The sequence below is a fragment of the Coregonus lavaretus genome, assembly GCF_964263955.1.
Source record: "Coregonus lavaretus genome assembly, chromosome: 37".
NCBI lineage: Eukaryota > Metazoa > Chordata > Actinopteri > Salmoniformes > Salmonidae > Coregonus > Coregonus lavaretus.
The window spans coordinates 31662159-31683894 of NC_140024.1; the positions used below are offsets into that span (position 1 = coordinate 31662159).

A 21736-nucleotide genomic window follows, 5' to 3' on the forward strand; every position below is an offset into this window, starting at 1 on the left:
CGGCTATTTCAGCCACACCCGTTGCTGATAGGTGTATAAAATCGAGCACACAGCCATGCAATCTCCATAGACAAACATTGGCAGTAGAATGGCCTTACTGAAGAGCTGAAGTGACTTTCAACGTGGCACCGTCATAGGATGCCACCTTTCCAACAAGTCAGTTCGTCAAATTTCTGCCCTGCTAGAGCTGCCCCGGTCAACTGTAAGTGCTGTTATTGTGAAGTGGAAACTTCTAGGAGCAACAATGGCTCAGCCACGAAGAGGTAGGCCACACAAGCTCACAGAATGGGATCGCCGAGCAACGTCAGCACAAGAACTGTTCATTGGGAGCTTCATGAAATGGGTTTTAGCATGACAATGCCCCCGTGCACAAAAGCGAGCTCCATACAGAAATGGTTTGTCAATCGGTGTGGGAGAACTTGACTGGCCTGCACAGAGCCCTGACCTCAACCCTATCGAACACCTTCGGGATAAATTGAAACACTGACTGCGAGCCAGGCCTAATTGCCCAACATCAGTGCCTGACCTCACTAATGCTCGTGGCTGAATGGAAGCAAGTCCCCGCAGCAATGTTCCAACATCTAGTGGAAAGCCTTCCCAGAAAAGTGGAGGCTGTTATAGCAGCAAAGGGGGGACCAACTCCATATTAATGCCCATGATTTTGGAATGAGATGTTCGACGAGAAGGTGTCCACATAATTTTGGTCATGTAGTGTACTTCTGCCAGGTAAGCCTTCTTTGTAGTTAACGTTTAATTGATTAGGTTTTAGGGAACGTATTTATGTCCACCCACAAGACGGTTATCACATCAACTGGCTACATTGGGAGTAATAGACAAACGCACGACACATTGCTGGAAATTCATTGACAGATATTGTGTTAGGTTTGGCTTTTTAAGACAATAGTGGCTAACCAGGGGTGGGATAATGCCAATGTTGCGTTGATTAGATAGTAATGTTATAGTCCCAACAAGACAAACTTCAAATGTCGCTCACAACAAAGGGAACTGAAAGAAAATCACTTTGACAACCAAAACCGAAGGGGGTTCAAAAGGGGTTCTGAAAGGCACCCATTGTGGATGCCCACTGAAAGTTGGCAAAGCTACTAGTAAGGGGTTCTAAAAAGACACCCACCATGGATGACCACTAGGTTTGCCTCCGAAACGACAAACTAAATGAAAAACCCACAACAACTTAGGATAGGGAGTAAAAAGAATATGGAGCAAAACAAACAGGGGAAACACCAAAACTCAGGCTTCTGTCAAACTGAGCTCAAAATAGCCCCTCAGCTGACGTGAAGTGTAGCTCTCCCAACATCTCTCAAGCGCCACTGGAGCACTGGGCCGTCCACTCTTAAACATCACCTGGGCTAGCACAGGTGTAACACCTACTGACTAACGAGATGGACAAGCCAGCACAGGTGAAACACCTACTGACTAACGAGGTGACACCAATCGGTGCTCCCTGCGTGCTACCTCGAAATATTGCTAGCTAGTGCCTTAGTAGCTGCTTACGGAATAATTTGTTATATCAGTGGTTTTTATTCTGAATTGTCAGTGTATCAGTTAGTCCCATGAGAACCCGCTTTGCTGTCAGTTTTGGGAAAAAGCTGAAGACTATTGTATTGTTCAATCAAATATTGCTTTCTTGTTTCCCAGTTTGCCTGAGGTGAGCTTCAATCCTCTCACAATGTCACTATTAGAGCTGATTCTATTAACAATAATTGAATCAGCACCAATAAATTGACAGTAAAAACAAAGATGAATTGTGTGTAGCCATAACCTTTTTGTTCTGTGCTGTCACTGTGAATGACAAATGACAGTTCTTTGGGGAAAATCATTTGTCATAGGCAAGCACATATCTTGACAGCCACAGTCTCAAATTCTGTTTAGTCTGCATCATGTAATTATTTAGCCCCCGTAGAAGAGAGATCACGGCCAGCGTTTGTCACTTCTAACTTTGTGTGCAATTATTGTCAATCCCACTGTGACATGACTTGACGATCAGGCATACCACTTTGTGCTTGGACTTTGTCAAGTTTGCCCCATTCCGATATGATTCCTGAAGTCAACTTAGTTATTTCCCCATGATCCAATAACAGATTTCACAACATAAACTCAAATCTAGACTCTGGGGATTTGCATGTAGATCTGGCATCTGCATGCAGAGGGTTACAGCATACTGAGTGCTGCAGAGTTACCATAGTAACATCATTCATACACTGCAGCATGACGCTGTCATGCTGTGGGCTACAGTATTTCTTAATGCTTTCAGTAGATTTGAATGATCCAATCAATCAGACACATGAGGAATCTGTGAAAGTGGAGGCCAGAATTTTGGGTTTCGTCTGGCCTGAAAACAAATGAGTTTGTTCCAGCTACTGGCACGACAGTGAAATTAGCAAAGATTTTGTTGTTGTTATTCCACGAAAATAGCAACGTCTTGTACTCATTCTCTATCCTATTTCAAATTGTGCTCGAATGTCCTCCCAGAGAGCCCAGTGTTCAATATTGTGTAATTGATCACCCATTTGTAATGTTAAACAAAGGCTTATAAGAGTCGTTATCAGGAGCCCTCCTCTACTCGAGCTACCAGTAGCTCGCCAAACAATTCTGAAAGTACATGCAATTTTCACATCTAGCTACTGTTACAAGTTTTGGTTTTTCCATTTATATTTCGAGGTAGCACGTTAGCACGCAGGGAGCACCGATTGGTGTCACCTCGTTAGTCAGTATGTGTTACACCTGTGCTGGCTTGTCCATCTCGTTAGTCAGTATGTGTTACACCTGTGCTAGCCCAGGTGATGTTTAAGAGTGGACGGCCCAGTGCTCCAGTGGAGCTTGAGAAATGGAAAAACCAAAACTTGTAACAGTAGCTAGATGTGAAAATTGCATGTACTTTCAGAATTGTTTGGCGAGCTACTGGTAGCTCGAGTAGAGGAGGGCTCCTGATAACGACTCTTATAAGCCTTTGTTTAACATTACAAATGGGTGATCAATTACACAATATTGAACACTGGGCTCTCTGGGAGGACATTCGAGCACAATGTGAAATAGGATAGAGAATGAGTACAAGAAGTTGCTATTTTCGTGGAATAACAACAACAAAATCTTTGCTAATTTCACTGTCGTGCTCATTTGTTTTCAGGCCAGACGAAACCCAAAATTCTGGCCTCCACTTTCACAGATTCCTCATGTGTCTGATTTATTGGATCATTCAAATCTACTGAAAGCATTAAGAAATACTGTAGCCCACAGCATGACAGCATCATGCTGCAGTGTATGAATGATGTTACTATGGTAACTCTGCAGCACTCAGTATGCTGTAACCCTCTACATGCAGATGCCAGATCTACATGCAAATCCCCAGAGTCTAGATTTGAGTTTATGTTGTGAAATCTGTTATTGGATCATGGGGAAATAACTAAGTTGACTTCAGGAATCATATCGGAATGGGGCAAACTTGACAAAGTCCAAGCACAAAGTGGTATGCCTGATCGTCAAGTCATGTCACAGTGAGTTTGACAATCATCTCACACAAAGTTAGAAGTGACAAACGCTGGCCGTGATCTCTCTTCTACGGGGGCTAAATAATTACATGATGCAGACTAAACAGAATTTGAGACTGTGGCTGTCAAGATATGTGCTTGCCTATGACAAATGATTTTCCCCAAAGAACTGTCATTTGTCATTCACAGTGACAGCACAGAACAAAAAGGTTATGGCTACACAAAATTCATCTTTGTTTTTACTGTCAATTTATTGGTGCTGATTCAATTATTGTTAATAGAATCAGCTCTAATAGTGACATTGTGAGAGGATTGAAGCTCACCTCAGGCAAACTGGGAAACAAGAAAGCAATATTTGATTGAACAATACAATAGTCTTCAGCTTTTTCCCAAAACTGACAGCAAAGCGGGTTCTCATGGGACTAACTGATACACTGACAATTCAGAATAAAAACCACTGATATAACAAATTATTCCGTAAGCAGCTACTCAGGCACTAGCTAGCAACAAGCCAAAACTGAATACTCAATTAGTCATGAATAATTGTGATAAATTGCATGTATTCGAATATAAAATCACAGCCACTTGTTTCATTTTTAATCCAGTACATTGTCTTCCATCATCAAAAGGTCATGGATATTAAATGTATGAGTACTTGTCGTATGGACTACGTTTGTGAAGCTATTTGATTTGTCTTATGTCTTACACCTTACGATAGCATGATAAGTAGACCCATATCTAGTTCATGGGTTGTCAGCAGAAACAGAGGAGCAAAGCAAATTCATCAAGCTCCGACAAACAAGGCCGGCAGAAAGTGGAGTGTGATGGTGATATTATTAACATATCTGATTTTAAAGAGTCTGTTTACACTTGGCTGTGATCACTCAATATTTAAATGAACATCCTTGTCTAAGTGAAATGCAAATGTGTTTTCTCTGTACAACGTGTTGCCAAGGTTTATAAATATATTTCTCCAGTTTCCCCCAAACCCACGGTAAATGTGTCCAATCTACCAGACACCTTACCTCCCTGGTGATATCTGAAACATGACAGTCTGAGTGCCATTTCAAGTGAGACACATGGGGTAAAGTGGTCAAATGGGACATACAAAGCCCATCCACCCCAGACCCTCCATCATCACACCCTCCAACATGAGGCCATGGATAACGTCTGAAGAACGCTATGGAATCCAGTTCCATAGGGAACGCTCCTCATCTCCAATATCCATCAACGCTTAGCAAAGAATGTCTAATTCCAAACACCATGGTTACGTGTTTGCACTTTGAGCTCTCTTTTGACACCTCCTTGGCCCTTCCCTCAAGCCACTGACTTTTCTGTGTGTCACTGGAAGCTTGTTACAATGAGCTGTTGTGTCCATTTGAGAGGACTTAACAACCGAGCTGCTAGTCCCCTTATCCTGTGTTTGGACAGGCTGACACACATAGGGGATGAATGAGCTTTGTGCAAGACGGGTAAAGAGTGTGAGCAGACACAGTTTTGACACTAATGGCAAGGTGAAGCTGAGATCTGGGGAGTTGGCTCAAAAGCTGCTCTCTCCACAGGGTTTTACTTGGACAAGGTGCAGCTATTTCTTTTGAAAGGTATTTGTCTCTGACAGGAATTCCGAAACGTTTCCTCGGGAGACGGAGATAGGAAAATTGAATTTGAGTGGCACATGTTCCAAAACAAAAGTATTTTGGCTGAGACAGAGTCATAGGGCCTTGTGACGGGGTTAATTGATTTGGAAATCATCTGTTTCCACTGTTTCCTCAAAGTGAGATAGACATACTGTATTGCATGGGAATTTTATCGCTAAATGTTCAGAAATAACATTGTAGATTGTTACGTTGTTTTAGTGCTGCGCTGTGTGTGAATGTCATACAGTTATGTACACATGATCAATCATTTCTCACTTGTTGATTACAGGTTTCCACTTATGAAGTAGCTATTTAACTCACTAACGGCAGAACATAAGTGCACTTATGCTACACACGTGGGCTCATTAGAGTTCATAACAAAAACATTGAAACATCAGAAACACTCATTTGTCAGTGACACCATGTTGAGTGAGGAACTCTGAACTGCCTTCAAAAGGAGCTGAGGCAAATCAAGCAGAGAGAGAGAGAGAGAGAGAGAGAGAGAGAGAGAGAGAGAGAGAGAGAGAGAGAGAGAGAGAGAGAGAGAGAGAGAGAGAGAGAGAGAGAGAGAGAGAGAGAGAGAGAGAGAGAGAGAGAGAGAAGTAGACTCCAGCAGTGCCAGGGACTAAGAGCAGAAGAGGTCAACATGACATCAGTGCCAGTACTGTGGTCCAGCAGACAGACAGACAGAAGCTGTCCCCCCACCACCCCCACCCCAGTGGGCACCATGCCAGGCTAGGGGGCTTCAGATCTCCACAGTGGGACGAAGCCCTTTATCTGCCCCCTGGTACTGCCTCCACCACCTGGCCTACATCCCTAATGAACCCTGATGCCACTTTCTTTGGGGACAACAGAAGATGCTGCTGGTGCCGCGTTCAATTCAAAGACCTGCTTCAGCAATTCAAAGGCCTGCTTCAACAACTCAAAGGCCTGCTTCAACAACTCAAAGGCCTGCTTCAACAACTTCTGCTTAAAGTAACTGCCCAGTGTTTCCAGATTTCTATGAGATATGACCTAAAATTACTTACAATATGAGTTAAATAGTTTTCCTTCCAAAAATGTTTAATTAAGTAAGTTAAAAAGCAGCTTTTCTGTGTTGGAATGGTGTGGTCGTATACCGGTCATTAAAAATATTAATGCAAGTAGACTGCTGATTGGCCAGCTCATCCTCCTCTAGACCGCTGATTGGCCAGCTTATCCTCCTCTAGACCGCTTATTGGCCAGCTCATCCTCCTCTAGACCGCTGATTGGCCAGCTCATCCTCCTCTAGACCGCTGATTGGCCAGCTCATCCTTCCTCTAGACCGCTGATTGGCCAGCTCATCCTCCTCTAGACTGCTGATTGGCCAGCTCATCCTCCTCTAGACCACTGATTGGCCAGCTCATCCTCCTCTAGGCCGCTGATTGGCCAGCTCATCCTCCTCTAGGCCGCTGATTGGCCAGCTCATCCTCCTCTAGACCGCTGATTGGCCAGCTCATCCTCCTCTAGACCACTGATTGGCCAGCTCATCCTCCTCTAGACCACTGATTGGCCAGCTCATCCTCCTCTAGACCGCTGATTGGCCAGCTCATCCTCCTCTAGACCACTGATTGGCCAGCTCATCCTCCTCTAGACCACTGATTGGCCAGCTCATCCTCCTTAGGGAGATGACATGTTCTATGAGGAAATAGCAAGCGTTTTTGAAACCGTCTGTTTGAGATGTTTGTCTTTTTTAAGTGCTTTTTTCTCCAATTTATGCTTTTGCCAGAAATAAGAGTATAGGACGAGTCAACAACATTATTTGGATATGAATTAACAGATATTAGTTAAAAGTGAGATTTTCACTGGGCAGTCGGTTACTTTAAAGTCTAAAGACAGGCATTGGGATTGTGGCTCTGTTGTTGTGATGCCTTTGTACGGGTGTAGCTGTGGATTCATTTACTGTACATGGGGGGAATTTGTAGTGACAGGGAGGACAGAATACTGCACCACCTTTCGAAATGAAACGGCTTCGACCAAAGAACCCTTCTCTTTTGTAGCCATAACAAAAAGGAATTCCCGCCGGATGAGAATTGTACAGATTCAAAGTGGATTCTCTCAAGGTCAACAACAAACAATTCTTGGAAACTGTACCCTTAGTTTTGCGCAGGTTGGCACAGCAGGGTTAAAGTATTTGAAATGACACAGCCTTTGAAAAAATATAAATTTATTGAATTACTGTAGCTCAGTGTAAACACCTACACTGCCTGAACAACCAAACCCTGTTAGGGGAATAGCTACTTATAATCAAAAGCGAACATCATCTTAGATCTCCATAAAACTATCATCATAGAGCCAATCATGCAAAATATAATTTAATTGAAAAGATATCCCAGTTTGATTAAAGTTGAATAAAACAAATTAAATGTGTGTAAGTGCACATATTTGTCTGTTTATGTGTTGGTTGACCTGGGTAATATCTCCCAAGTGGGTGGTATTTTAGATAAACAGACCATGCAATGCCTGTTAAACGACAGTTCGGAGTGTCTGGCGTGTGTGTGTGTGTTTGTGTGTGTCTGGTGCACACCTACGTGTGTGTGTGTGATCCTACCTGTATCCACACTGGCTCTAGGGTTGGTCCAGGGGAGGTCAGGTTCTCCAGTTGGCCTGTCCTCTCATAGGTGAACACCGTCCCCGCCGCCTTGTATTCCCCATTCCATTGGATAGTCCAGCCGCCATTCAGGAAGTACTTGCCGGGGTCGTCACTCCGGAGAGCCAAGAAATTCCCAGCCTCGGCCACCTCCTCGATGCGAATGTCCCGCGCCCCCTCTGGAATCAGCCCAATGTCCACATAGCCTGGGAGATAGACAGGGTCCAGTCAAGAGGGGCTGTTCAACTTCCAACTCTCAGTACACTTCTACTGAAACTTTACTTTTCTCGTTTTCAATTTGACCTAGTTTATTGTCTTGTAATCCACCCAGCTTGATACCTTCTTAATACGGATGTCAGACTTATGCTTTGAAGTCTATGGAAATATAATACTGTACCACCAAACATTTGGTTGATTATGAGACAGAAACTCGAGATGCGGTACATGACCTAGTTCACATTCAAACTGACATCTCAAGCCATGCTATGGGACGCTGATCACAATACCCAGTGTACAGTTACGCTGTCTACCGCTTTAAAAACACTATCACTTTAAAACCTGTTCCAGGGTCAGTCTGGTTGTTTATCTCATAATGGTTAAGGTTTGGATTGGGTTGAGGAGAGCTGATCCTATATCAGTATATGTCCTCCAGTGATTCCTATAACTTTTACCGTCGAAAAGGTGGCATCCCAAGTATAAATACAGTAAAGTACACACACTAAATGGTAAAAAAATAAAATACATTGAGATAGTGTTTTTTAGACAACTGCAAACTTCAAGGAGTAGGGCATTCAAGGAGTTGGTCTTATGGGAATCTGTGATGTCATCGGCCTCCCCCCTTGCTTGAGGAATCTTAGGGGAGCAATAGATAAACAAATAGAGGAAAGCTCCCCCCTCCCCCACCCCCTCCTCTTTGTGCTATGTCATTACATACCTCGACCACATTTACATTTTAGTCATTTAGCAGATGCTCTTATCCAGAGCGACTTACAGTTAGTGAGTGCATACATTTTTCATACTGGCCCCCCGTGGGAAGCGAACCCACAACCCTGGCGTTGCAAACGCCATGCTCTACCAACTGAGCTACACGGGGCCTATTGGGATGTGCCTTTTGTTAAGTAAATCAGGTGTAAAATGGAGACTGGAGCGCCACTTTAAGTGCAGAGAGTAGCAGGAGTGTCATACCAAGCCCTTCGCTCTCCTCAAAGGTCTTCTTCACAGTCTCACAAGTAGACCCGTTGCCATGGCAAACCCCACAGCGATCCTCCACCGCGTTGGAGTCAATCTCGTAGTCACACCCCACATTCTGAAAACACAGAACATGTTCAAGATCAAAACAAAGCAAGAACCTGCAGATTCATACTGTATAACGATTGAACTGACAACAGAGAAGAATGACAGGCCTTCCGCAGAGGATAACGGATAACCTTAAAATGGACGCCACGCATAACAGTGTATGGTGTCCATTTTAGGACATCGGTACGTCTTTGGGTTCAATCTTTAGGGTTCACCGGAATCCCATTAAGATAACCTGAGGACAAAACAATGTACTCGTACTGAAACAAACGTATCCATCAATACGTCCACTTTGCAGGCAAAATATTCACAATATGTCTTTTTCCTAAAATAATCATTGTGTACTATAATAATGTTATGTGAAAATAATGTGGACGAAATTTTAACTTATCTGAGGAACTTTCTATACTCAAATGCACAGTTCTGCTAGATAATCATCTCCCCATTTACTCTGTAAAGTCACTGAGATAATGAATAATGAGTGTTGCAGAAAATTTACATCAAAATGGTCTGACAAACAAATAACTTCTATAATAAGCAATGAGCACAAGGCAGTACAATCTCCTGTAGCGTGATAGGACTCAGGAATTAGCATTTGATAACTGGGGTTACCACAACAAAATGTGTCCCCGCTACATCTAGCCACCAAATTATCCATCCACTATACTAATGTTATTTGGAAAGAATATGGACAAAATGAAAACTGATCAGAGAAACGTTCTATATTCAAATTCACAGTTGGATCCTAACGTCAATATTTGACTGGCTTATAAACAGGTGGATCCTAACCCTAACTGCTTTCAGCCAAAACCAATGAAGCAAAGCCAACATTTAAAGACAGAACAACTCAACTGGGGTTACCACAACAAAATGTGTCCCCGCTACATGAAGTCACCAAATTCTTTTCTACGTCCAATCAGATCTTAGAGCACAGTCTGAATGAAGATATTGGACAAGGGTGAGACTATTGTGGGAGATGATGACTTTATCCATCAATACGTCCACCTTGCAAGTAAAATATTCACGTGTCTTTTCCAAAAAGAAGCATAGTACGTACTATAATAACGTTGTGTGGAAAGAATGTGGTCAAAATAAAAAATGGATCAGAAAAACATTAAATATTCAAAATCACAGTTGTTCTGCCAGATATTAAGTCACTGAGATCATAAAAAATGCACTTTAAAATGTGTGTTGTCTGAGGTGATGCAGAAAAATAACCTGTCTGACATGCAAAAACAAAATGTGAGGGAAACTTTTGAGCACAAGGCTTTCCAATCTCCTGTAGAGTGACAGGACTCAGGAATGAGCATTTGTCATCAGAGGAATAGTTCACCTTAAAAACAACGTTTGACAAACATTTCCATAACTCAAACGTGATCTAATGTTCAGTGGTGTAAAGTACTTAAGTAAAAATACTTTAAAGTACAACTTGTATTTTTTTTTGGGGGGGGGGGGGGGTATCTGTACTTTACTATTTATATTTTTGACTACTTTTACTTCACTACATTCCTAAAGAAAATAATGTACTTGTATACATTTTCCCTGACACCCAAAAGTACTCGTTACATTTTGAATGCTTAAGAGGCCAGGAAAATGGTCAAATTCACACACTTATCAAGAGAACATCCCTGCTCATCCCTACTGCCTCTGATCTTGTGGACTCACTAAACACAAATGCTTCATTTGTAAATTCTCTCTGAGTGTTAGAGTGTGCCCCTGGCTATCCGTACATTTATAAAAACAAGAATTGTGCCGTCTGGTTTGCTTAATTTTAAGGAATTTGAAATTATTTATACTTTTACTTTTGATAAAGTATATTTTAGCAATTACATTTACTTTGCTACTTAAGTACATTTAAAACCAAATACTTTCTGACTTTTACTCAAGTTGTATTGTTCTGGGTGACTTTCACTTTTACTTGAGCCAACTTGAGGTTCCAATAGCTCAGGGGTGTCAAACTCATTCTGCGGGTTTTTGGTTTTTCCTTTAAATTAAGACCTAGACAACCAGGTGAGGGGAGTTCTTTACTAATTAGTGACCTTAATTCATCAATCAAGTACAAGGGAGGAGCGAAAACCCGCAGACACTCGGCCCTCCGTGGAATGAGTTTGACGAATGTGCAATAGCTCATTTTTACAGTAGTTTCGGTGAAATTGAGACCTGCTGATTTATCCTGATACAGCCTAGCCAGATCTATACAGCAGATGGTGTGGACGGAGCTAAACTTTGTGCAGTATGAAAACATCTGACAAACTTTGTTTTAGGGTAAACTATCCCTCTAGCGCAGGGCTGCCCAACCCTCTTCCTGGAGATTACATTTACATTTACGTCATTTAGCAGACGCTCTTATCCAGAGCGACTTACAGTTAGTGAATACATTTTTTTTTTTTTTATACTGGCCCCCCGTGGGAATCAAACCCACAACCCTGGCGTTGCAAACGCCATGCTCTATCAACTGAGCTACATCCCTGCCGGCCATTCCCTCCCCTACCCTGGACGACGCTGGGCCAACCGTCCTGTAGGTTCTCAGTCCAACCCTAATTTAGCATATCTGATTCAGCTAGTTAAGGTCTTGTGGAGCAGCCAATAAGTAGAATCTAATCAGGTGTGCTAAATTAGGGATGGACTGAAAACCCACAGGACGGTAGATTTCCAGGAAGAGGGTTGGGCAGCCCTGTTGTAGAAACTATCCCTTTAACTTGAGGTGATCTTTCCTTTTAACCTCAGTTGCATTGTGAACTCTAAATTCCAGTCTTTAGATAATGGGCGTGTTACTCTGCTCAGGCGTTGCTGACGCATGCCAGATCATACGATGCCTGGATAGGTATTTTACGTATCAGTTAACCACATCACATGTTAAAGCAATCTGGTGCGCAACGGCACAGTCAATGACGTGGCACGCAACCATTGGTACATTTACATTTTAGTCATTTAGCAGACGCTCTTATCCAGAGCGACTTACAGTTAGCACATACATTATTTTATCGAACCCACAACCCTGGCGTTGCAAACGCCATGCTCTACCAACTGAGCTACATCCCCTGCCGGCCATTCCCTCCCCTACCCTGGACGACGCTGGGCCAATTGTGCGCCGCCCCATGGGTCTCCCGGTCGCGGCCGGCTACGACAGAGCCTGGATTCGAACCAGGATCTCTAGTGGCACAGCTAGCACTGCGATGCAGTGCCTTAGACCACTGCGCCACTCGGGAGATGGTTAATGCATGCAATGTCTGTGCAGGGGAACACAACCCATGTCTTGGACATGAGTGTAAACCATGGAAACCAAAGACCAGGGTCACAATGTTGGTCTTGTTTGAAAATGTAAATAAAACAAGATAAACGGCTAAAATCATAGATCCTAACATCAATATTTGACTGGCTTATAAACAGACTAAATATTTAACTGCTTTCAGCTAAAACCAATTAAACAGAGCCAGCATTTACACAGAACGGTTCATCTGGGGTTACCACAACAAAACGTGTCCCTGCTACATCAATTCACCAAATTATGCATCTTGGGTAAAGTGTATAATTATTATTCTAGGTCCAATCAGACCTTAGAGCACAGTCTGACATTTTGGATGAAGATATTGGACAACAGTGAGACTGTATTGTGGGAGATAATGACTTCTTCCAACAGCACACTCATTTTCATACAGAATGTCAAATGTTCTAGATGATTCTGCAGAGAAAACAAGCAGCAGCTTGACTAAACAAAGTGCATTTCAAATGACGTCCCTGAGCACAATGTTGAGACCAGACAAGCGCGTCAACAAGGGGAACTTGACACAAGGCTAGAAAGTTACGTTTACTCAGCTTGAGATGGGGATTTGAGAGAGCGAGAGCGAGAGAGAGGAAGAGAGATTTCTGGGGAAAGGTTGCCGCTACCTTGCAGATGCCGTTAACACACATGTCTCGGCTCAAGCTGCCCTCGTAGCACTGGGTCCCGTCAATGACGGCGTCCAGCATCTTCTCTGAGAAGTACTCGTTCAAAGGACGGCAGTGCAGCTCGCAGGGGTTCACTGACAAACACAAACAGGTTAGGTGTCACTTTAGGGACAATGTATCACTTTACTTTAGGGCTCTATCTGGCATTAAGACAACCAAAGCTGTCTTAAGCATGATCAGAACCATAACATGACAAAGCAGCATTATGTCATATGTTACTGTGTGTAATCAGTTGGGTAATGGTTAGCTTGTCAGTTGGGTAATGGTTAGCTTGTCAGTTGGGTAATGGTTGGCTTGTCAGTTGGGTAATGGTTGGCTTGTCAGTTGGGTAATGGTTAGCTTGTCAGTTGGGTAATGGTTAGCTTGTCAGTTGGGTAATGGTTGGCTTGTCAGTTGGGTAATGGTTAGCTTGTCAGTTGGGTAATGGTTAGCTTGTCAGTTGGGTAATGGTTAGCGTGTCAGTTGGGTAATGGTTAGCTTGTCAGTTGGGTAATGGTTGGCTTGTCAGTTGGGTAATGGTTGGCTTGTCAGTTGGGTAATGGTTAGCTTGTCAGTTGGGTAATGGTTAGCTTGTCAGTTGGGTAATGGCTAGCTTGTCAGCTGGGTAATGGTTAGCTTGTCAGCTGGGTAATGGTTCGCTTGTCAGCTGGGTAATGGTTCGCTTGTCAGTTGGGTAATGGTTCGCTTGTCAGTTGGGTAATGGTTCGCTTGTCAGTTGGGTAATGGTTAGCTTGTCAGTTGGGTAATGGTTAGCTTGTCAGTTGGGTAATGGTTGGCTTGTCAGTTGGGTAATGGTTAGCTTGTCAGTTGGGTAATGGTTGGCTTGTCAGTTGGGTAATGGTTAGCTTGTCAGTTGGGTAATGGTTAGCTTGTCAGCTGGGTAATGGTTAGCTTGTCAGTTGGGTAATGGTTAGCTTGTGAGTTTATCTTATTTCAAATACTGCCTATGAACATGTAAGCTCACTTGGATAACACTTTGCTGTGGGTTTTATTGTAAGCAGCCATTCATTTAGATTTCAGAAGTACTAACACAGACATGACATAACTACACGATGCTGAAAATGATGTGGCTCTACAGTACCCACAACGGTTCCATCTCTTATTCCATTCATTTCATTATGTCTATATCCTGTAGGGTTCAAGTATTACCCTGGTTTACATGCTCCGTACTGTTTTTAATATATCCACTGTCAGAGGAATACCACTCTGCAGATTATTGACACTGCACAGACCCATGTAACCTTAACTCAGGCTTAAGGTTATCATCACACCCACATGAATTCAGCCAGGGCTAATCTGGTTAGCGCCCCCCGTGTCTCAACATTCTTCAGGCTGATAACCCAGTAAATTAGGAGCTGGGCACGCAAGGAGCTGCTGTGCTATACTGTATATAATGGTTTCTATTTCGACAAGGAATCGTTGGTTTCCAACCTTGTCTATTCAGGGAAGTAAATTGAGGAATGTTTACCTAGTACATTGCATATGTTAAGCCATTTTCTCTTGCTATCCCTGATAAACACAGCCCACACTGTACAGTTAAATATTACAAAGTGCTGTTGTAAAAGTAAGGAGTTTGGAATGGCAAACAATAGTTTGTTTGCACACTTTCCATAGTTCCAGGTGAATAGAGGGAAACATGATATATACCACAATGCAACAAATACGCAACTCACATCACCTGCTTTATTGACACTCCAAACATGCATGAAATTGCCACAGGCTTTGCTCGGCTGTCGAACAATGAACGGTTTTGAAAAACGTTTCTGAATTGATCGTGTATTTTCTTGTCAGTTCCTCTTGTCTGCACTGTCACACTACTCAATCTAAAGTTTACAAAAAACATACAGGCTAAAAAATGAACATCTGGAAATGTTTTCTGTGTTATCATGGGCTTGGGGGAGTATTTCAGTTGATGTTCTACTAACTACAGTATCTAGCTAGAACAATGCACACTCACCTCTGTTGTTGACCTGCACCCACTTGTAGAACTTGCCCTTGTAAGGCATGGTGTTGAAGTGACTGCACTGGATGAGTCTGAATGAGGGCTGGTTGGGGGGGCAAGGGGTGCTGTTACAGGTCTTGTAGCGCCGTCGCTCCCCCACGCAGTACTTCCCTCTGTACTTGGGGCTGGGGGAGAGGAGAGAGTAGAGTGGAGTGTCATCCTGTTAGAGTGCACAACAGGCATGTCTTTAAATGGATGATAACAGTACTTCCAGGTGGCTGTAAGGCATGTGATAGCGAGGGGGAGACGGTGGCTCAACTCTGGTGACTCACATTGACATAGATACACTATACAGTGGGGGGAAAAAGTATTTAGTCAGCCACCAATTGTGCAAGTTCTCCCACTTAAAAAGATGAGAGAGGCCTGTAATTTTCATCATAGGTACACATCAACTATGACAGACAAATTGAGCATTTTTTTTCCAGAAAATCACATTGTAGGATTTTTAATGAATTTATTTGCAAATTATGGTGGAAAATAAGTATTTGGTCACCTACAAACAAGCAAGATTTCTGGCTCTCACAGACCTGTAACTTCTTCTTTAAGAGGCTCCTCTGTCCTCCACTCGTTACCTGTATTAATGGCACCTGTTTGAACTTGTTATCAGTATAAAAGACACCTGTCCACAACCTCAAACAGTCACACTCCAAACTCCACTATGGCCAAGACCAAAGAGCTGTCAAAGGACACCAGAAACAAAATTGTAGACCTGCACCAGGCTGGGAAGACTGAATCTGCAATAGGTAAGCAGCTTGGTTTGAAGAAATCAACTGTGAGAGCAATTATTAGGAAATGGAAGACATACAAGACCACTGATAATCTCCCTCGATCTGGGGCTCCACGCAAGATCTCACCCCGTGGGGTCAAAATGATCACAAGAACGGTGAGCAAAAATCCCAGAACCACACGGGGGGACCTAGTGAATGACCTGCAGAGAGCTGGGACCAAAGTAACAAAGCCTACCATCAGTAACACACTACGCCGCCAGGGACTCAAATCCTGCAGTGCAGACGTGTCCCCCTGCTTAAGCCAGTACATGTCCAGGTCCGTCTGAAGTTTGCTAGAGTGCATTTGGATGATCCAGAAGAGGATTGGGAGAATGTCATATGGTCAGATGAAACCAAAATATAACTTTTTGGTAAAAACTCAACTCGTCGTGTTTGGAGGACAAAGAATGCTGAGTTGCATCCAAAGAACACCATACCTACTGTGAAGCATGGGGGTGGAAACATCATGCTTTGGGGCTGTTTTTCTGCAAAGGGACCAGGACGACTGATCCGTGTAAAAGGAAAGAATGAATGGGGCCATGTATCGTGAGATTTTGAGTGAAAACCTCCTTCCATCAGCAAGGGCATTGAAGATGAAACGTGGCTGGGTCTTTCAGCATGACAATGATCCCAAAAACACCGCCCGGGCAACGAAGGAGTGGCTTCGTAAGAAGCATTTCAAGGTCCAGTGGCCTAGCCAGTCTCCAGATCTCAACCCCATAGAAAATCTTTGGAGGGAGTTGAAAGTCTGTGTTGCCCAGCGACAGCCCCAAAACATCACTGCTCTAGAGGAGATCTGCATGGAGGAATGGGCCAAAATACCAGCAACAGTGTGTGAAAACCTTGTGAAGACTTACAGAAAACGTTTGACCTGTGTCATTGCCAACAAAGGGTATATAACAAAGTATTGAGAAACTTTTGTTATTGACCAAATACTTATTTTCCACCATAATTTGCAAATAAATTCATAAAAAATCCTACAATGTGATTTTCTGGAAATTTTTTTCTCATTTTGTCTGTCATAGTTGACATGTACCTATGATGAAAATTACAGGCCTCTCATCTTTTTAAGTGGGAGAACTTGCACAATTGGTGGCTGACTAAATACTTTTTTCCCCCACTGTATATACACAAAAGTATGTGGACAACCCTTCAAATTAGTGGATTCGGCTATTTCAGCCACAACCGTTGCTGACTGTTGTATAAAATCGAGCACACCGCCAGCGGAACAGATTAAAAGGTCCTCAAAAAGGACGATATTCCAACAAATAAGAAAATATAAAAGTGGAAAAATATAAAAGAAAATGTTATTGAGCTCTACACTTTTAATGTTTATTTCAAAATGCAAGGACACTGTCTAAGCACTGGATCTGCCATGCACAAGAGAAAAGGTCAGTCAGAATATGCCTACGCCTCTAAGCAGAGAAACACAGACACAGCAACAAGACACTAAATAAGGTACCACAGAAATATGTTTTTCATAGATGACACTGAACACACCTTGGACTCTACTTGAAAAAGACTCCACTCCATATCCACAACCATAATGTATGCACTCACTAACTAAGTCGCTCTGGATAAGAGCGTCTGCTAAATGACTAAAATGTAAAAATGTAAATAATGATTTAAAAATGGACACAACCAGCCTGGCACAATGATTACTCTATTCAAGCCCAAATGAATGAGAATATTATTCAGTTCCTAACATATTAGCCAAGTAGGGCTTTAGTATGCTGGTGACACTCTCTGTGTTCAATAAGTGACATGGTTCACATTGAATGTGTTATACATGGATTAAATGTGTTCCATTACCTAAGAGGGCCATTGGCAGATGGTGCATGGTGTGCATGTATGGTCCACTGTCATATCTGATACGTACATATTACCTCAATTACCTCGACTATCCTGTGCCCCCGGTCAACACACCACGGAATATTGCTTTGAATGGGAATGTGCGTTCTACGAATTCTAATTCTCCGGTGCAGGTGGGTAGACTAATCCATTAGGACTTACACTGGGTTGACGCAGTCCCTCTGGGCGTTCTGAACTCCGGCCCCACAGGTTCTGGAACAGGCAGACCACTCGCTCCATGGAGCCCAGCCTCCTTTGATGCTCTCAGGCTGGTATCCCACCGCCACACACTCCCCGTCAAAGCACCACTGACAATGACACATTTCAATACTTTATTTGGATGCTCAGTGAAGCATTGTGAACACAAGGGATTTATAATCTTCTAGGTCTCAGATCCTTTGACTGGAGTCTTCATCAACCAACTCATCATTTTCTTACATTTGGGGGTACAAAAACACAGTCTCCAGTGCACTACTACAAACACACTACCAAAAACAGCTGAAACTTTTTTTTACCTAACTCCTCAAGTCATCCTAGTAAGGAGGATGAAGATCAAGAGAATACAATGTTTTTATCCCAGGAAGTCTACACTCACCTTGTCCTGCCACACCTGGTCCCAGGAAGTCTACACTCACCTAGTCCTCACCACACCTGGTCCTTGGAAGAGACTACACTCACCTTGTCCTCACCACACCTGGTCCCGTCGACCGCACCATCCAGCTTTGAGTGACAGGTTGTCCCCACAGTGCACCACAACGTACTGCAGACGTTCTACAGGGAAGGGACAAAGAGTCGTAGTTACTTCCTGCCCACATCAACTCAATTATGCCTCCAACATGATGAATTAAACATGAAAACATCCCTGGGAACAGTTGCTAAGGGCATGAGAGCCAGCTGTCTGCTGAGGCAGGGTCCCAGTACAGAGAGATGGCTGATATCATTTCATGAAGACGGATCTAAATAATGTGTGGCTGACATGATATGAGCTGCCAGAATAGGTACATTATTAAATGGAAGAACACTGATGTGTAATGTGCAGTTGTTCTCGAAATAGGGTAGCCTCATGAACTAATATGGATTCCAATTGACAGACACTTTCACTGCAAAGTTTGACATTCTGGCACTCCAGGCTGGCTCAAACAATCAGTAAAAGTATTTGAAAGATTTCATGTACTATTATAAGATTTTAATGCAGTTCTGGGCCTGTATATAGTATGGTACAAAAAAGATGAACCAATTATGAAAATGTAGTGAACTGTCTGTAATGGTCTTCTTTTCCTGATACTGTAGACATGGCCGTAATGCGTGTATAAAGATGAGGTATTAAGCAAGAGGCACATGTCCGCCATACCCAGGAACATACGGTACATCTGATTACTCTGGTTATTTCCTGAGAGGTTGAGCTCAGGAAAGGATTTGGAACAGAAAACATTACCGGATTTAAACACGACAGAGACACGCAGCGAGGATTAGGATTAATATGGTATCTTCCAAGAAAACCATTACAGAATCAAATCATATGTACTGTAGCTGTCTGTGAAGTAATGCCCTCTGGCATTAAGCATGTCATTTCTCGCCACACTATCTGGGGATGCTACTCCAAGCATAATGTCAAAAAGAACCTTCCATGCTGCTGTAACCGGTGAAACGGCTAGGTAGTTAGCGGATGCGAGCTAGTAGTGTTTCAAATTGGTGACGTCACTCGCTCTGAGACCTTGAAGTAGTCGTTTCCCTTGCTCTGCAAGATCCACGGCTTTTGTGGAGCGCTAGGCAACGATGCTTCGTGGGTAGTGATGTGCAGTTCGCAAACGATTTGTTATTTTTGAATGACTCTTTTTACGGACTCTAGAGTCATGATTTGTTTTTCTGAGTGACTCTTTCATTTTAATCGTTTGTTGGACCTGCTGGCCGCAATTCACTCTATACAGCCAACAACTGTCTGCACGCAGGCAAAATAGATCATGCTGTAGGCAGCATAGCGAAGGAAAATACATGTTTAGAACTGTTAATTGATTGCATGGTGCAATTAATTGATTATTGAATGTTATGATGGACACAGCTTTGTAGAACCAAAACTTGCACAGCCTCTGCTCAACAAACTCAAACTCGAGAACAAATCGTTTGGGGTGCTGCAGTTCGCAAACGATATTGTGCTTGTCAGCCTCATGGCAGTCAAGCGATGCATCCGCCAACAGTCGTTCACAATCCATTCTGGTTGTGGCCACAACTAGACAATAGTGTGCAACTGCAGCCCGAAATTCAGGTAGGGGCAAGGAGAGGGACGGAAGCAATACTGTTACACTGTCACTGCTACTGTCACTCAGAACAAAAAACAAGTGTATTGTAAACATGGTATTATTTAAAAAGCAGATTGTGTGCTGTGTGTTGGTTACCTACTACTGTATGTTTGTCAAAAGGCCACCATTTTTGGAGGCGTTACAGTATCCAGCAAAAGAGTGTAGTTAGCAGTTGGTAATTTTGTTAGCTAACCACAACTTTAACTAGCTAACCATCATGGCCAACCATCTTGTGGAACGAAACTATTTATTTATGTATGTATGTATTTATTTATTTATTTATTTATTTATTTATTTATTTATTTATTTATAGTTAGCTAGCTAGCTAACCAGTCTCCCGAGTGGCGCAGTGGTCTAAGGCACTGCATCGCAGTGCTAGCTGTGCCACTAGAGATCCTGGTTCGAATCCAGGCTCTGTCGTAGCCGGCCGCGACCGGGAGACCCATGGGGCGGTGCACAATTGGCCCAGCGTCGTCCAGGGTATGGGAGGGAATGGCCGGCAGGGATGTAGCTCAGTTGGTAGAGCATGGTGTTTGCAACGCCAGGGTTGTGGGTTCAATTCCCACGGGGGGCCAGTATAAAATAATAATAATAATGTATGTAAGTCGCTCTGGATAAGAGCGTCTGCTAAATGACTTTTTAATTTAAATTTTAAAATATATATATATAATTGAATTGAATTTAACCACAACCATCAACACCATTATCCCAGGCACCCTAGACCCACTCCAATTTGCATACCGCCCCAACAGATCCACAGATGATGCAATCTCTATTGCACTCCACACTGCCCTTTCCCACCTGGACAAGAGGAACACCTACGTGAGAATGCTATTTATTGACTACAGCTCAGCATTCAACACCATAGTGCCCTCAAAGCTAATCACTAAGCTAAGGATCCTGGGACTAAACACCTCCCTCTGCAACTGGATCCTGGACTTCCTGACGGGCCGCCCCCATGTGGTAAGGGTAGGTAACAACACATCTGCCACACTGATCCTCAACACGGGGGCGTGCTCAGTCCCCTCCTGTACTCCCTGTTCACCCATGACTGCATGGCCAGGCACGATTCCAACACCATCATTAAGTTTGCCGACGACACAACAGTGGTAGGCTTGATCACAGACAACGATGAGACAGCCTATAGGGAGGAGGTCAGAGACCTGGCAGTGTGGTGCCAGGATAACAACCTCTCCCTCAACGTGACCAAGACAAAGGAGATGATTGTGGACTACAGGAAAGAAAAGAGGACTGAGCACGCCCCCATTCTCATCGACGGGGCTGTAGTGGAAAAGGTTGAGAGCTTCAAGTTTCTTGGTGTCCACATCACCAACAAACTATCATGGTCCAAACACACCAAGACAGTCGTGAAGAGGGCACGACAAAGCCTATTCCCCCTCAGGAGACTGAAAATATTTGGCATGGGTCCTCAGATCCTCAAAAAATTATACAGCTGCACCATCGAGAGCATCCTGACTGGTTGCATCACTGCCTGGTATGGCAACTGCTCGACTGCAAGGCACTACAGAGGGTAGTGCGTACGGCCCAGTACATCACTGGGGCCAAGCCTCCTGCCGTCCAGGACCTCTATACCAGGCGGTGTCAGAGGAAGGCCCTCAAAATTGTCAAAGACTCCAGCCACCCTAGTCATAGACTGTTCTCTCTGCTACCGCACGGCAAGCGGTCCCTGAGTGCCAAGTCTAGGTCCAAAAGACTTCTCAACAGCTTCTACCCCCAAGCCATAAGACTCCTGAACAGCTAATCATGGCTACCCAAACTATTTGCACTGCCCCCCCACCCCATCTTTTTACGCTGCTGCTACTC

General features: G+C 43.4%; 1 protein-coding gene across 1 annotated transcript in view; it reads right to left on the reverse strand.

Moving 5' to 3' along the window:
• LOC311111422 (A disintegrin and metalloproteinase with thrombospondin motifs 7-like) overlaps window positions 1-21736 on the reverse strand; it is a gene marked incomplete at its 5' end in the record, with an annotated part of 143718 nt that overhangs the window by 66492 nt on the left and 55490 nt on the right. The window contains 6 exons of the mRNA XM_084154137.1: window positions 7713-7957; window positions 8937-9057; window positions 12936-13069; window positions 14953-15122; window positions 17778-17923; window positions 18294-18386. Of these exons, the coding sequence (XP_084010263.1) occupies window positions 7713-7957; window positions 8937-9057; window positions 12936-13069; window positions 14953-15122; window positions 17778-17923; window positions 18294-18386 (909 nt within the window). The remainder of the gene's footprint in view (window positions 1-7712; window positions 7958-8936; window positions 9058-12935; window positions 13070-14952; window positions 15123-17777; window positions 17924-18293; window positions 18387-21736) is intronic.